This window comes from Labrus mixtus, chromosome 1 (assembly GCF_963584025.1).
Source record: "Labrus mixtus chromosome 1, fLabMix1.1, whole genome shotgun sequence".
Classification (NCBI taxonomy): Eukaryota; Metazoa; Chordata; class Actinopteri; order Labriformes; family Labridae; genus Labrus; species Labrus mixtus.
The window spans coordinates 20,748,987-20,766,782 of record NC_083612.1 but is presented as its reverse complement, the minus strand read 5'-3'; the positions used below and the strand labels follow the sequence as shown (position 1 = coordinate 20,766,782).

General features: G+C 40.1%; 1 protein-coding gene across 2 annotated transcripts in view; it reads left to right on the top strand.

Moving 5' to 3' along the window:
• The window catches only part of sbf2 (SET binding factor 2), a 92,205-nt gene that overhangs the window by 50,021 nt on the left and 24,388 nt on the right, over positions 1–17,796 (top strand). For both annotated transcript variants that reach the window (XM_061037796.1, XM_061037788.1), the window contains exons 16-21: positions 614–763; positions 6,764–6,832; positions 13,694–13,864; positions 14,131–14,402; positions 15,394–15,566; positions 15,834–15,907. In XM_061037796.1, the coding sequence (XP_060893779.1) occupies positions 614–763; positions 6,764–6,832; positions 13,694–13,864; positions 14,131–14,402; positions 15,394–15,566; positions 15,834–15,907 (909 nt within the window). The remainder of the gene's footprint in view (positions 1–613; positions 764–6,763; positions 6,833–13,693; positions 13,865–14,130; positions 14,403–15,393; positions 15,567–15,833; positions 15,908–17,796) is intronic.

Below are 17,796 nucleotides of genomic sequence, written 5' to 3'. Positions count from 1 at the left end.
ATCACCATAATGTCTCCCAGCTGGGCCAAAGACATGCACACGCAGAAATAGATGGGTCCTGTAATCAAACACTTTGCAGCTTCCTTTTACTGTCTTGCCTTCTTCACACACACTTCAACACATCTTTCTGTTGCCTTTACATGCATCTTTACTACACAAAGATGTCCGATAAAAACCTCACCTTCAATAAGGCCCCATGAACTGTATGTGGGGTTCTACACGAACAGTCTGCTCGATATGCATCCATGCTTTCAAATGAGAAGGTTGCCAAATCTTTTATATATCCCTCTTGCTTCATATATGAGTTATATAATCCAAGCATGCATCTCTGTGCAAATGTAAATATGCATAGCTTGCATCCCCTGAACCCCCCATGAGGCTGTAAATCTTGTGCTGCCAGATGGTCTGGATGAACAGCAGGTAGAAGTAGCTGGGAGTGCTGCATTGGTACATAGTGTTGCTATAAACAGAGAATGGAAAACAAAAAAAATAATACACTTTTGTCAATATTTCAGAAAGCAAGAACTAATTTCTTGACCTATCATAAATCTCAAATCAGCCTCTCTTGTTAAATCAGTCACTTAACTAAAAGATGTTTTTCCTGTTTGTACAGACTCTTCCAGCCGCACTGCGCGCACTAAAAGGCAAAGCAGCTCGTCACTGTCTCACTGAAGAACTGAGTCTTCATGTCCAGCAGAACCGAGCCATTCTGGACCATCAACAGTTCGACTACATCATCCGTATGATGAACTGTGCCCTCCAGGTAAGTCACAACACTGACGTCAGAGACGACCTTCTTAGCAAAGTAGCAAATAAGGGGCGGTACATTTAAAAGTCTACTTTTTTTCCTTGTAATGTCAACAACTTGATGTAAGTGATGTCACATTATCTATAAACTAATACAAAATGAAATGACACAACTAAATAGTTTTAGATGTTTTATTCTAAAATCACTGAAAGGAAAAAGACAGAAATCTGACTCCTACCCCACATGAATGCAACTCTCAGTGATATTGCATCATACACAAGTAATTAAGGGTAGCTTAAGGGTAGCAAAATAAAATATTTGTCTTTAGTTTTGAATGATATTAGTTTATCTTTTTGATCTGCTGATAAAAAAACATCCAACTTAAGACTTTTTAATCATTTTATTATTATATATATTCAACTTTAATTTATTTCTCTTTCTCTGCTTTGAGCAGGAATTTGACATTAGCTGTTGTGGTCCAGTGCATTTACCCAAAATGTGAAAAATCTAATTTCAAACAATAATTTCCTTAGCTAGCATAATGTGGTCAATGTCAGGTGGATGCTCACCAAAACTAACTGGACAACTAACTTAAGAACTGATCAAAAATAAAATTGTCATGTGAAATATTTCCTTTCACTAGAGACACATTTAGTAAAAGCAAACTATAAGCTAGTGTCAAAATGTAAATATTTGAGCTCTTCACCCACATATTCAGCAACTGGTCCTAATTTAAAAAAGAAAAAGATATCCAGTGCCAAGTATTCTCCCCCTTTAACCTTTCCTTTTGTAAGGTTTGAATGTATTTTGTGGTGATTAAATTGAAGTTACAGTTACATTTTACAGAATATGAAAAGTATATACTGTAGTTACTCACTATGAAACCCTCAGACAAGATCAGGTGCAACCAGTTACACTCAACAGATGTCTGCTTTTCAGACTGCTCTGGTTTGTTCATCAAATGGTAAAAAGCCAGAATAAGTCCTTTTAAATTCCAGATTGTAACATGGAATATGAAAAAAATGAAGAGGGGTGAATACTTTTAAAAGGCACTGTATGTGTATATGTATGTAAGTTGGGCCATAAGTGCACAGAGGTAAGGTACCAGCTGTCCTTCCTCTTCTTTATTCTTTCTTCTGAAGTTTGTTTTCGTCGACAACCGTCTTCCACAATGTAGTAAGTCAGAGTCTCTTCAATGCTGCTCAAGTTTTGTCACATTATTTTTCTCTCTTCCTGATGCCCACATTCCTGGGCTACTTGTCAAAGCGAGTAACTAATGTGTTTTTGTGCCGCTCATAAAGAGTCACTGAGACTTCACTCAACTAGAGCAGCCGGGTCTTTATTGGAAGTCCCTCGTGTTTTACTGGCTTGAATCTGCCTTTTACAGGGATTTTAGTAATTTTAAGCAGTCCTCATAGACTGCAGCTTTTATGGAGTGATTTAAGATTCCAGTCACCCCCCTAAAATGATCGAAAGCCAATTAATCTCAACATCTGCCAGGGCCAGGGACACACAAGGTCAAGTGACGTGTCATTTGCTCCACATTTATAAAACCGAACAAAACGCAAAAGCCAAGTACAGCATTGATCACCTCGGCCAATACGATGTCTACATGGCAAAGCTGCTGTTTCAATGAATATTATTTATGGCTTTGCACGCAGAAGACGTGAAAACAAGACCTGTTGCGTAATCCCTAAATGCCTGACTGTCTGCATTTCAAGCGACAGATATTTATTTTGTTCTGCTGTGAAAGCAGTTTGCTTTTTGAGGTGCATTACTTAATTATGGGCAGAATGACCTGAAAATACCACCATCCCTTAAATCTGCAATGACTCAAAGCAGCACACCTTGAGGATGCTCTATCTTTTTGTTTTGTTTTATATGGCCAGTAGCTAGAGAGACACTGTGTTTTTTTGTATAGAGCGATGAGGCGTAAGCTTTATTTTTTTTAAACAGATGATTTTTTTGAGGCGGTTTTTTTTCGTGAAAAGCTGGACAGGAAAAAAAACACAAAATGATAAGGAGTACAACAAACCTCCCTAAAGAATGCCATAAGGAGATACAAATCTAATTCATAAATCATAATTCAACAAACAGAACCTGTAAAGGAGGTGATGCATGTTGTCTGTACTTATCTTCTTCATTTCCTCTGGCATGCTACTGAGAGGCCACACATGGAAGGGAAATTAATAATACCTAGATGGAAAAGACATTTGATGTGTGGGTGCCTTTTTGATGACCACAAATTTGGATTAGAAATACTTAGTCCCTTTTTCAGATTTTTGCTCTGATGTTGTTTTTGTTTGTTTGTATATTGTTTGTAGTTTCTTCTCTTACTTCAGTATTGAAGCCAAACATTTGAGAGGGCTTCACACAGCCAAAGTGACTTATTCATTGAAAAATGTAGCTCGCTCTTCGTACAATGACATTATGTTGCCTCATTAGGATTTCTGGCTTCAATGTTGACATGACACATTGATTTTTCAATGACATCATCAATACAAGGCCGCCTACAACATTCATTGTTTAACTGTCAGGTTCGGGTTAAGCGACAGTTGCGACCCATGTTTTCTTTTGGAAGGTTTGCAGGGGAGCGCAGTGTTTAATACAAAGAAATGTACAAAGGATCAAAGGTTTGGACATCAGAATCAGGTGGTCACGGTTCTTGTCAGTACTTGTTAATCTGTAATTCTTGCCGGACACTTTTCTATTAGACATAAAAAAAATGTTGATGCATGGATGTGGTTTGAAAGCGCTATAGAATGATGCATTTTCCTTTTTCAACATCTGCTGTAATCCTTCACTGCCAATAATCACGCACAGTAACGACCCTCATTAAGGTATTTGAGTTAATTGCACATTCTTTGTTTGTTTGTGTGTGTGTGTGTGTGTGTGTGTGTGTGTGTGTGTGTGTTTGTGTGTTTGTGTGTGTGTGTGTGTGTGTGTGTGTGTGTGTGTGTGTGTGTGTGTGTGTGTGTGTGTGTGTGTGTGTGTGTGTGTGTGTGTGTGTGTGTGTGTGTGTGTGTGTGTGTGTGTGTGTGTGTGTGTGTGTGTGTGTGTGTGTGTGTACATACTGGTCAGTGCTCCAGATTTGTTAAGTACACGTTGCGCAAGCCATGTGGGGGAATGAGTCCTGCTGTGGATGTATCCTGGCATCTCAACCATTTCCTGTCAGATAGGATTATGAGCCCTCTGTGCTCGGCTCTCTCATGGCCCAGGGCCTCATCACGGTGCTTGAAAACACACTCTGGACTGCAGTTTACTGAGTGGAGACTGGAAACCATGGGAACCGGCAACAGCAGCATGGAGTCCATGAGTTCCGCATGATCCAGAGCTTGACCGTCTGATATATCTCAACGTGCAGGAACACGCGTTACACACAGATGTTTCTAGAAAGGACGAGGCAATTGTCTGACTGTCCTGTCTGAATCACAGGCTGACCGACCCCTCCCCTCATGCACTGAGGCTGCCTGCTGTGTAATCTGCCTGCTATCTTAAGTTGGAACATCTCCTATGATAGTCTATAGTAGACTTTATTACATTTATACATTATTTAGATCATAAATTAGTCTTTTACTGTGAGAACATGGCCCCTGTCTGCCTCAGTGGCCTTGATAGACTGCCTTGCGTAACAAGGTCACTGGGAATCGGTACTGGGTATCATTCCCATGTTCTGATGACTGTTTCTCTAGGATGTCCACCACGAAGGACAGGTAAACATCTGCATTTATCAGATTTCTTGCTCACGCTCTGGAATCTTTGTTTGTTTGTCATCTGGACAGCTCAGTAGTCAGCTATGCGGCTAATCCCTCTTCCCATTAAGAGTTCAAGCCCCAATTAATAAAGTGTGTCAGTAGCTACTAAAGTCTCATAAAAGTATACAATATGTGCCAGTTCATTCTCACAGCTTTTCCTGGAAAGTGTTAGCTTCTATGGACACACACACAGGAAGCTGCTGTTTGTTCACATCCTGCAGTGTTTCTGTCATGTGCTCTCACTTCTTGTTTTTGCCTGCTGGATACGTGTCTGAGACCAAATAGCTGTGTTATTCATCACAGTAATCTTAAGCTCCTGTAGCTTCAACGGGAAGAAATGGTCAAGACATGCTGTAAATATAATGGGAGGAAAGGGAGACAGCAGGGTGTCTTTGCAAACAGCAATGTGGGGATGCAAAACACCCTTCTGTGTTGTTATCCCAAATACGCTTGCATGTTTCTCCTCTATAGCTCTATAAAAGTGATGGAATCCTAAATTTGGAATCCATTTACCTGGTCAGAGTCCTCATGTGAGGCTGATAGATCCGAAACCACTCTGCTGTACTTCTTGAGTAGAGTCAGAAGTTTCTGTTTCACACATCAGATGACATGCATTGCTGAACTTGACTCTTTTTGTTTGAATAATGCTGCTTTTGTTAATTATACACACTTTTTCTGCCTGTGCATTTCCACTTGTTGTTCCGTGTTGACTGGGGGTCCATGAACTCCTGTGACCTGCAGCATTGTTAGGATGCTGGTAAACAATGCTCTGAGCCGCTTCAAGCTGGAACATTTTACCGCAGCCTAAATAACTGCGAAGAAAAACACTGGGGACAAGAAAAATAAAACAGAAACTATGTTGATTAGTCCATGGGGGGCCAGGCTTTCATGTGTAGCTGTGGAACTTGTGTTTTACATTTTCCCCTCCTCTGTACATTCTTGTCTACATTTTTGTTTTTTCTTGAGGAATGGCGGTCACAGAGGCCCCCGTTACAGACCAGTATCAGAAAGTGAAGCTTTTCTCCTCCTATCTCTGCTGCCAGAATTAAAGACCATAGAAAAAAAAATGATGAACAAACTTTGCCAAGAATTGAAGATTGCTAGTTTTTGTGAGTAAACATTTTACATAACCGTAAGAGAGAGAAAGTGATTACAAAACTGTTAGATCTCAATGAGTATAAAAAATCTCACTTAGGGATATAAGGTGCAGCAGCAGGTCAGAGTCATTGCTGCTGTTAGTTAACGATCTTAAGTCAAGTTTCCTCTGACCATTCTCATATTCAAAGTTTAACAAGTACATCCCCACAAAGCTTTCCAGAGATAAGTACCAATTTCCTGTGAATTTACGACTTTTGAGTCCAACTTGTGTCCTTTTCTCTAAGTCTCCTGTTCTCATCGTTCTCTGTGATCTGTGCAAGGAAAGTTTTGTTTGGGCCCCTAAATCCCCTGCTCTAAGCCTCTAAATGTACTTTTCTTCATAATAGAGTTCTCTTGAAAGCACCAGAAAGCGCCGCCTCTCTGGCTTGAGGCAGTCTCGAATACAGAGACACTTTGGCCTGGCATTTCAAATGTCAGAGCGGGAATGAATATTGCCTTATTTAAAAAACAAGTTTACAAAAAAAAAAAAAGGATTAGATTTTTCTTTCTAGCATGTCGTGTCTTCTTGATAAATGGATGCAGCATTTCATTGCTTCAACATGATAGGATTTTATGCAATTTTCTTAAAAATGGTAATGTAGTTCAAGACAGGAAAGCATTACATTACTAAAGAGAAAAGAAGACTGGAGCGATTTTCCTTTTGTTTCAATGCAGGATTATATAAGACTATTGGAAGCATGTGTCCTGACAGTGGAGAAGAAAAAGTGAGGGGTTCTGGCAGACCTTTTTAGAGCATTACTTGTGACATGTAACATGAGAATCTTTATGTAACAGAGGGTTAGTTAGCAGATGATTTATTTCTTTACCCTCATGTTTGTCATACGTCTCATCTCTGCTTAGCTTATTACCAGCAGAGCATCAGTCACAATGAGACACAGACACTGTTTGGTCTTGTGTCTAAGCCACACAACCAGTTTCAAAAGGACTAGAGCATTGAGCTACGAGGTTCCCCTCTGACCTTTGTGTACGTGTGACCTCTCTGTTGGAAACTGTGTGTCTTGTTTTGGGGCCCCAGTGTTAAAAAGATGTAACAGAGCTGTGTAACATGTTACCTGCTGTGTCCTGTCATGCTCTCATGTCTCCTCTGTTGTTTGACCCACAGGACTGCTCCAGCTCAGAGGAGTACACAGTAGCTGCTGCACTGCTGCCCCTGTCGACAGCCTTTTACAGGGTAAGAGATGAACAACAAGAATGCTGTTCACTTTTGTGCTGCTGGTTTTTCTTTATCATGCATTGGAAACACCTACAGCTTAATGAAGCATTTAACAGCTCACTTCAGTTGGGATATTTATATACAGTGTATATATATATATATATGAGAGAGATTTATATGAAGGAAAATCGAAAGAACAGAAAAATAATATTTACTTTTCATTTCAAATCAAACCCATGATACTTGATACATTATTTCATGACTTTGCAGCATATTTTGTAAACGTGTACATTTTTTGTAACAAGCATTTTCTAGATTACATTTATTTTTAACTCCACACATCAGAACCAACTCCACCACACCTCCAAACCCCCCCCCCCCCCCCCCCCCCCCACCACCACCACCACCACCACCACCCCACCACCCCCAACTAATTTTTAGTGTGAACCTACAGAAAGGTATTTTATATTTCATATTGACTTGAGCAGTATGCCAGCCAATATGGTTGTATATTTTCTAGTACAGGGATTTGTGTCGGTCGAAATGTAACAAGAAAAGTGTGTCAAAGTATCACATATAGATGAAGTAGAAGCATTGTTTTCACTGTGTATTTGTTTTTATTACATGACTAATATAATTATATTTGCAATTATGAATGTCATGCCGAGTAGCAGTAGTAGTATGGGCGTATTTTTTTCATAAAAAGGGGGAAAATAGAAGAAGAAATAGCTTCTAAACATCATCCCTTTTTTTCCCGATATAATGTCTGATTTTTGTAAATCTCAAATAAAACTATAGCATATCAGCACAATTTGAGTTTGTTATCACACATATGTGGACAAGGTTTTAGCTATGGAATAGTCTGAAAAACGAGAGCTTTCTCAACCTTTGACCGTTAAAACCGTCATAATAAAATGTAGCAGAATGGTCAGGACCTTAGGGTGTTAATCCACATTCTCAACACAGGGAAACTTCACAACTACAGTATGTCCTAGCAACTAGCTTATTGTTATTTGGACGCACACAACAGTCCCCACTTTTTTTTTTTGATGGGTACCAGGGCCAAACCGTGACTGCTGGATGAGACCTGGCCTGCTCTCTGCTGCCACATGACTCATTAAGTTCTCACGCCACAGGCTGATGAAACTCAAAGTTAAACCTAATTCATGGTCTTTCTTGTTTCTTTTAAGGACCATGAGTATCAGAAAATTACGAGTTATATCAGTGTTTGTCAGCATACTGCATGCTTGTTAAACCATGTAACAAGATTGAACCACTCCAGATTTTGTTACATAAATAAAAAATAAAAAAAACATTTGTTTGGTTTTTGAGCTCTGGAAGTTTACACTGTATGAAGAATATCGTAAAAAATTAGGCAGATTTTTACAGATGATCAGAACTGTTAAAACGCTTCAGTACTGTCTCACCACAAGAGTGAAAAGTCAAGTGAGGTCAGGAGGAAATCTGCCAAAATGATTCCGTAATCTCTGGTTTAGTGGCGCAAGGATCATGGCGTGAAAATGTGAGAAAAACAAAACTCGGCAATTAAGCATCCAGACAGCTGCCATTGTGGGTGTTTAGTGAGGGGCATTCATGATCCTGATGTCTCAAAACTCATTCTTTATACACTGTTTCCCATATTTCTGGACATATTTGATCCCTTTGTTTCATTTGCAAATGTAAGCGACATCTTTGGAACTTAGCAAACATGAATCGGAATGCCGCGATTTAGCAAACAACAATATGTACCACGACACTGCAGCATATACAACGTAATGAGTTTTGACAGTAGGGCTTTGCTTTTTACAAGAAAAATGTTCTGCCTCATCTTTCAAAAGCCCCTCACCCCTTAAACTATCATGGTGGTGGCATTAGCATGGTCTAACAGCCATCGCTAATACAGTGCAGTTGCTTTGTGTTCAGCAAACAGCTGTGAATACTTTATGCTTTAAATTGTCAAGCTATCCTTGAATTTGACCAGACTTTGAGTTTTGTTTTTGGTGACCCATGAAGAAATGTGTGGCGGGCTGTTTTTGAGAGTTCTGCCTGTAAACACCAAGGACGGACTGGTTCCTCTCTAAATGGTATATATTTTATGTATGTGCATTTACCACTTACTGGGTGTTGTGGGCCACGAGGTGAAGATTGTCTCATGCTGCATTTGTTCAATATTCTCTCTTGTTTTAAATGTGCTACATCTAATTTAGCCTGTACGGGAAATGTTCAATCACATATGTCAATAATCTTAAATAAGGCTTGAGAGTCCTACTTAAGTAGCGCTTAGGTGGTGCTGCAGTAAAGTTTGATGCTGCGGTTCTTGTTTTCCTTCCTTTAAGTCAGGCTCTGCTACTTGCAAGAAACACTAGGAAACTGAGATTCCAAGTTTTTCCAAGCCTGGAGGTTGTTTGTAATATGAATCAAATCATTGACCTGCTCTCAAAACTGTGTTTCCTGCACTGACCCACTTAACTGCGTGTTGACGTTAATCTTGAACCAGTCTCTTAACTAGAAACAGAGGAGATTTTTACTCTTTGGTTTCCATCACACTTAAGCATGTTTTGTTTGCGTCACCACATTGAAATTTAAAGTGAATACTTTTCCCTAAAATTGTGAGTATTCATTAGAGATGTTTTTTTTTTCTTTCCTCTAGTCAGTGCATGCCGAACATTGGGTAAAATATTGTTCTGGCTCTTCACTTTAAAGACTGTTGGTTCAATTCCAGGAGTCAGACATCGGTCGCGTCCCTGTTTGGTATTCTTGGCCAGCCTCTGCCAAGCTTACTCAGTGTTCATGCAGACAGTGGTGCCATCCCCATGGCCTTTAAGTCTCCAGGTCGAGGAACGTGGGAAGTTCCCTCGTACTGCAACTCTCAACTCCCAGACAGAAACAGACAATGTTTCATTTGATTGCTAACCATATGTTGACCGTGCAGAGCTCATGCTTCTGACCCAAATTCTATATTAAGTTGTGTTACTCTTAACTTCTCGGTTTCCCCTCAGTTTGACCCTTCTTTATTTCCCCATTGCACTTATTCAACCATATTTCATAGATGTTTGTTAATGTTACTGATAGAAAAAGGTTGAACTCATTTGCACAATTCCTTGTGGCCTAGATCATGCATGGATGGTGTCATTTGGCCCATGTCGGTAAAGTGTTTTTGTTTTTTCCAGAATGCCATTCAACCTTTGTACAGTGTCCTTTTTTATATGTCAGGTTTTGAATTCTGTTTTGATTCTCTAATCTGCAGACATTTCCTCTGGCAGTCATTATCTAGTGAGAGGTGGGATTATCTGGAGATGAACAGGTGTCATTGACGCCTTTGTTTGGGTGTTATTCTGCCCTTTGCTGTCCCACATACGTTTCTTTTAACATTTGAATGAGTAAATCTCTCTGCCCAAGTGAACACAGGCTTTGTTCAGCTGCAAGTGAACAACCCAAACACAGATTTGGATGACTTGCACAACAAGAACACTTGACTGTTAGCATTCCTTCAGCCATAGTTTATGCACGGGCAGGATTTGGCTGCTCGGTCTGTAAAAAACTGCTCTCGACCACGTTGTTCTGAGGATAGTGACGTACCAGTTGACCCCTGTGGTGTCTGAGAAATGTCCAGCTCTTGACTTACCGTATCTCTGTTTACTTTGTCATGGAACATTTATGTTACTTGTACATTGTGTTTCACCGCAGTGATGGCCTACGAATGCTGTGATGGATTTGTTTATTAGTCTGACTTTTGGCATTTTTTTCTTTCTGTTTGTTTTGCGTGACTAAACACTGTAAATACATTGTTTAAATACTGAGATTTTCATGGTTTCAGGATTCAAATGGCATTTCTCACAATACACCGACTCATGTAGAATCACAAAAATGCTGAGATTGACTGTGTAAAGGTCAGGGTTGCATTCCCCACGGACGACTTGTCCAGATATAATAACGATGATTTTGTATCCAAAACACTAATATATGTTGCGTTCAGTGACAAAGTTCTCCTTCTCTGAGAGAGACATGTGTGATGCTGTATGGCTACACACTACAAACAATGTCTGGAGGCTGAACACAATCATACTGTAAACCTTGAGATCATGTCCCAGAGTTCAGAACACAATCCCAACCCCTGATAGCCCCATCCCTTTGACCTGTACACAGTATTTCCCCCTCACTGTCTCCCCTTGTGGTTTTTATACTTGTTTCTGTTTTCTCTCCCTCAACCCTACATTCCTTTTCTTCAGCAGCCACATGGCAAGATGTGATTGTGGTATACTCCCTCATCTTCACTTCCTACTTCCTTTTCCTCTCCTTCCTCCTCTCCTCTTCCCCGTCCCTCTCCTCCTCCTCCTTGACCATCTGTCTTGTGGATGCCTCTGTGAGCTCTGTGTATTATCATACTAGGAAGGAGTTGACCTGGGTCAAAATGACCTGCACACATCTGACAAGTCAAAAAGGAACAGATATCTGGGAAAAGATAAGAGTAGACAAACACACTCAGACCCCCTTTCACAAACATACACACTCACACTACATCTGCTGGATGTAACACACTCCTGTTACAGAGAGGTATTACAATCCTGTATACAATCTATACTTGTTCTTTTTTTTTTTTAAGTTGTGGACATACTTTCAAAACATTTCTCTTTATTCTTGGAGTTTGTTAGCGTTAGCATTGCCAGGGTTATAACCTTACTTCAAAGCATTTCCAGCCACAGCATATTCATCCTTGTCATTTTCAAAATTTTTAATGGCTTTTCTAGTCATTCTCTGGCCTATTTCCCATGTACTTATGTATAAAGGCAGTACAGTATGTTTGGCTCCTTTGATGATAGCAAAATGAATCTATTATGTCTATTTGAGGAAAAGAGGCCCACATAAATGTCATAGTTGAGCCCTAACTAAGCTCAACCATCATCAAGTCTTTGTACATTGAAATTGATTCCGCAGCGGCATCGTGTCCCAGTCTGTCAGTTCACTTTGCAATGCGGCATGGAGGAAGCACGACACAGCAGGAGCTCCACATACGCACACACAGTCAGACATGCACAAACACACAGCGCTGCGCTCTCCTGCTGGTTCAGCTGAAACCGTCTCACCTCTGTTACTACCTCCAAGGATGGTACACAGGGGGGATGAGTTCGTCCCCCCATTACACCGCCACGATATTCAGATTGAAGGCATAACATCACAGGGGTGTATTTTAGGTGGTAAATATACTTTGAGATTTTTTTTATACCCTAAAGTGCCTCAAACTGTTACTCTACATTGTTTTCCTTCTGCGTTTCCAATTGGCCGCTGTGTCTCAGCAGGATGGTGTTTCTTTTACTCTTTCTTTAAACAACTTGGAGACTCCTAAAATGTGCATTCCTCAAAGTTGTTTTTATTTTTGTAACCTAATATCAGGAGAGGAGCAGCAGGAGACTACTTCAGGGGTGTTATAGCATGAACCAGTGAATGAGTTTTCAGGTTGTTTTATCAACATTTGGCATGCATTATGTAAAAAAAAATGTCCAAACATCCTGAGATAATAAGTTTGACCTATGAATAAAACCCTGGCTGAAGTCAATCAATCAATCAGTTTTTATTTGTATAGCGTCAACTCATAACAAGTGTTATCTCGAGACACTTTACAAAAAGCAGGTAAAATGACCATACTCATTGTTATGTTACAAAAAGGAGGTAAAAGACCTTACTTATTGCTTTATTACAAAGACCCGGCCTATCCATCATGAGCACTTTAGCAAAGCAGCAAAAGTTACAGTGGTAAGGAAAAAAAAAAAAAGTGTTAGCAATAAATATATCTGAATCAAATTGCATTAATATTGAGTTTGGTATGAACTGTGTGTTAAATATTAAATGCTGCAGGGGCATCAGCACTTTGTTCACAGCCTGTCTCACAGCCTCTTCTCTCTTTTGGCGTCTGGCCCATCACACTGGAAACAGTGTTTTGATTATGTCTGCTGTAATTAGAGTTATCCCTCCAGTTTTCATCCCTCAAAGGCAAACTATGAAGCGATAATGGAAAACACAGCCTTGTGTCAGGCTCTGGGGAGTGAAATCAGAAGCTAATTAAGTAACAGGCTTGAGCAGCACACGTGGCCTTTATGTAATTCTCTTGAGAACATGTTATGTGTGGTGTGATAGTGTAGCTTCACTCTTTACCATAATTGTTTTTCTCTACAGTGTGGACCAGCGTTAATGTCTTTAGCTGAGCACTGTACTTATCCTTCTGTGACTGTTTTCTCAGAGGCAGCAGGTGCTTTACTCTTCAGCACTCGCTGATGAAAAACAAAAGCCCTGCTTCCAAAACGTCCACACACAGTAAGACCGAAGGGTGGTCTATTAATCCATTAGGACATATGGTTAAACCTTTAACATCCAGTTTTCCCTTTGGTGTAAATATTGGAGAAACAAACTTTTTGTACTATTTAAAAGTAAGAATGAAGTTGTTTGTTGAAGTAACTATTCAAATTCCAAGCTGTGAACAACAACACTATCTCTACTGTTCTGCTGCACACAATCCAGCATGTGGTTTCTATCTGTTGCTACAGGAGACGACATCAACTATCAGAGAAACAGAGATGCAGATTGTGATATGTTTTTGTTCAGTTTTTTCACTTTGAGCTTCATTTGTTTCTTTACCTCTGCTTCTGGCATTTTATAATCCTATATAAGAATCCTTTATTTAATAAATTGGCTAATATGCCATTTTTCTAGATCGAAAAATGCCAAAGGGCTCCGTGAGTCATCGTTGTTGGCACATCCAAATAGTGTGCTGTGTTTTTCTGATATCCTGCTCCACACAGCGGTTCCTACTCAAAGGCAATGTCAGCTGCTTTTTGATTCTTCTCTTCATTGTCCTAATTCTGTGATCTATGTCTTTCTTTTCAGAAATTGGCTGCCGGAGTGAACCAGTTCGCCTATAGCTGCATTCAGGACCATCCCATCTGGACCAACCAGCAGTTCTGGGAGGCCACTTTCTACAGCGAGGTCCAGGGTCAGATCCGAGCCCTTTATCTAAGCGCCACAGAGGAGAAAGGGGGCATCATTGCCAGGGTAAAGGTGAGAGGAAAAGTGACCAAATATTCTGTGCAGTCTATAGCCCAACCAATCTTTTAACCCCACTCAAGCTGAAGCCATGCCATGATTTCTTCTTGAGCTCTCTTTGGCTGAAGGCAAATAATGTTGTGAACCTCCAAACCTCACTATGGTCATGAGCTTTTGGTCGTCATTCTCAGCAGATCAGCACTTTGTATTCAAGAGTTTACACCACAAAAAAACAAAACAAACATCTATCAGACTTGAACTTCTTGCTCTGACCTCTCCAGGATGCAGGCTCCACACCAGCAGCAGTCAGAGATGAGGAACACACAGTGATGGATCTGGCAGCAGAGCAGCTGCGTTCATGGCCCAGCCTGAGCAAGGAGAAGCAGCAGGAGCTGGTGAAGAATGAGGAGAGCACCGTGTTCTCTCAGGCCATCCACTACGCCAGCCTCATGGTCTACCTGCTTGTTCCTTTAGACACCAGCAAGAACAAGCTGCTCCGTAACACACCTGTAGCTGACTGGGAGAGCGGCAGCAACAGCATCGTCACAAACAGGTCAGGGGAGCATAACATTTACTTTTTAAAAGGTTTCAGGTGTCTTTTACTATCCACTCGTTTCAATAACAAAATAAAGTAAAATACACTTTTGGCTTGTTTCACACTTGTAAGGTAGAACGATCATTCTTATCCAAAGGAAACCTCAAGGTAAGGTTTCACAATTGGGGAGCAAGTTTCCCGCTCTTAATAAGTCGATGATAAGTATGTAGGTGGATGTGGCATAACTTGCAGTCTACATGATACCTTCTTATTCAGCCAAATGGAACACAGTATTTTTCCTGTTTCCGGCCCACATCTGTCCTGTGGGCTTACATTGCTACTGAACAAAACAGAGTGAGGCTCATTAACTTCTGTTGGAACTTTTGAATCCCTGAGGCTGTCTTTAAAGGAGCTACACTGTGCTCACCCAAACCAAACAAAAGAAATCACTGCAAGTGATTCCCCGTGTTCTGCTGTAAGTGTGTAGTGGAATAAATCTGTGAAGAGCCCCCCCATCTATGTTATCATTGAAAAGCAGGCAAAAACTCTTATTCATTGCTTTTAAATCAGATAGTCAGAAGAAGATGTTGATAGTTTGTTAACATTTTGTTTTAAATGACATATTTTGTACAAGAACAAAGTGTTATTATTTGGTCCTGTGTTTTGTTTGCATTCCTAATGACAAAACAGAAATGTTGCTTGCTTGTTTTTTCAGACTTGATTGTTTATCAGAGAGCACATTTGTATCTTATCACTTACTTTTTGTAAACCCAAATGAGAGGTTGCATCAAGTCTCTTGCAACATGTTTCATCTTGGCTAAAAGATTCAAAGCATTTTATATTGTCATCAATGCTTACCAATTGCCAGGCTAAAAATCATTCACACGTCAACTGCTCTTTGATTGCAGATATGATTTTGCCTACACAAAGCTCCCAGCTTTAACATCAGAATTCTCTTCTGGTGTCTCTTCCCTTCTCATTTTCAACTGTCCTCATTTCTGTTTTGCAGCATTGCAGGAAGCGTTGCAGAGAGTTTTGACACAGAAAGCGGGTTTGAGGACTCGGAAAACAGCGACGTTGCCAACTCTGTGGTCAGGTTTGTTGCCCGCTTCATTGACAAGGTGTGCACAGAGAGCGGAGTAACCCAGGATCACATCAAGAGTCTACACAGCATGATCCCAGGTACAGCACTCAGTGTGTTCATTGACTCTCTGCCGCTGTCCTAATTCCCTGTGTGTAACAGTTGGATGTGTGTATTCTCAGCTCAGGCCAACCGTAAACAAAGGCCTCTGAGCTGATTAACTCCTGACATGTTAAATGGCCTTAAAATCTGTAAATACACACGCTTGTTGTGAGAATGTGTGGACGTGCATGTGGTACTTTGTACCAGCTCTTGCTGTGCACTTGTGAGTGAACATATGTTAACTGACCCCAACTTGTGACCCGCAGGCATAGTTGCTATGCAGATGGAAGCGCTAGAGGCCGTTCACAGGGAGAGCAGGCGGTTACCTCCTATTCAGAAGGTAAGTGTTGATCTACACTAGCCTACTGGAACTTCATCATTCGTTATAAGGCATGGTTGGACTGCTTTAAATCTGAACCTGCACAGAAGTATTTTAAGTATGAAGTGTAGCTGTAGAGCTAGGTCTATCAACAACTCTGGGATCTGTTTCAGAATAAGGGGTTAGAAATTAAAAATCTCCATCCTTTACTAATTAATATAAACTTTTCTTTCTTTCAATGGTTTTTTGATGGAAGTCAAACCCTCCCACCACAACAAGAGTCACAAAACGTCCATACATAAAACAAAGCAGACACACAAAACAAACAACCACAGCTGATCACAGAAGATATGTTCTGCTGAGGTTAACATCAAATACAAATCAAACACATTAGTCATTATAACTGGAAGAAGAGAGAAAATATATAAAAGATAACAGTCGTGTGTTTCTCAAAGCATTTCAAGAAGGTGCGCATCCCTTTATTGAATTGACTCTCTGCTCCACGGGTAGTGGAATGGTTTTCTCTCAATTCAAACAGGTCATTGTGTCTCTGATGCAAAAGGAAGAAAGGACAGGACAATCTACTGAAATTAAAAATTACCTGCCGGGCAAGCAAAGGTGTAAAAGCCAACACAATAAGTAGATATGCCAAAGAGAGCAGGCAAATGGGTTGGCTCCAATTGGTGCTGGTGGTCCAAGTTTTTTTTTTTTGTTAAACAATGTCCAGAGTTTAGCTAAGGCAGGACATGACCAGTACATGTGAATAAGTGAGCAAAGAGCCAAAGAGCACGATGGGCACAAAAGGAGGAGGAGTGTAAGTGTTTGTGTTATCTGTAAAAGTAGAGTCTAGGTCCTGTTCCCAAGCCGTTCTGATAGCAGCCATGGAGGGACAATGCACTTTTGAAATGAGGTTGTTGAGGTCAGAAATTATATATTTTTTTAATTTGGCTGACAGTGAGAAATATATCAATTGGATTGGCAGTTGGTTTATGATGGAAATATAGTATTACACCCTGTACATGGTGCCCAACCTGTAAAAATCCAAAGAAATGTGAGCTAGGGATACCAAAGGTTTTGCTCAGTTGAGAACTATAAGCATATTGATTATCAAAATAAAAAGATCATCAAAGCATGTCAAGTCTTTTGTTGTGCCAGCTCTATAATGCACCATCGTATGTTGAACGAACGAAGAGGTGATTAGCTGCAAATGGACTCAGCAAAAAAGTCTGCAGTCTGAAAAGTTTTTCTGAATTGCGTTAGTTAAATAACTTCTAATATTGGAAATTGCTTGAGTAACATATAACCCAACTTCTCTCAAAGGCATGTGACTCAAATTTTTTGTTTAGTTTTTTTTACTATACAATAACGTAGCAGCTCTCTGCTGTATTTTTGTTTGGAGCAGCATTCGGCTACAAACATCTCCCACAAACTCAAATAATCCTACGTTAAAATTCAAACGCCGAATGATTGAGGCCAAGTTTTGTGCAAGGTTGTGACGATCTTAAGCAGACGTGTTACAGCTCAAGTAGTTTTGTAGACAAGAGTATGCTACTGCAAAAAATCTGCAGAGAGGACATTAAAACTGGTGTTGCAAGATAGAATTGGTGATATCTTGGGTTAAAAGATAGTCAGTGCGATCTGTTGTTCAAAATTTAATCTTAAGGCAGCTGAACTTGGTTGAAGTTGTTGAAGACCTTTTGCTTCCATCTATGCAAGCTTCCTCAATTCTGATATTTCTGCAGTTCAGTTCTATTGAAGCTGGTGTGGCTAATGTGCTAGCAAATACATTTTTGTCATTAACAATATAGAATCCAATCCAGGTAAATTGTATGACATCTGGATACGTTTTCATTATCAGGTGTGAAACCAAACTCTTAAAAAAGTACAATCAGATGTATTTGATTTGAAGT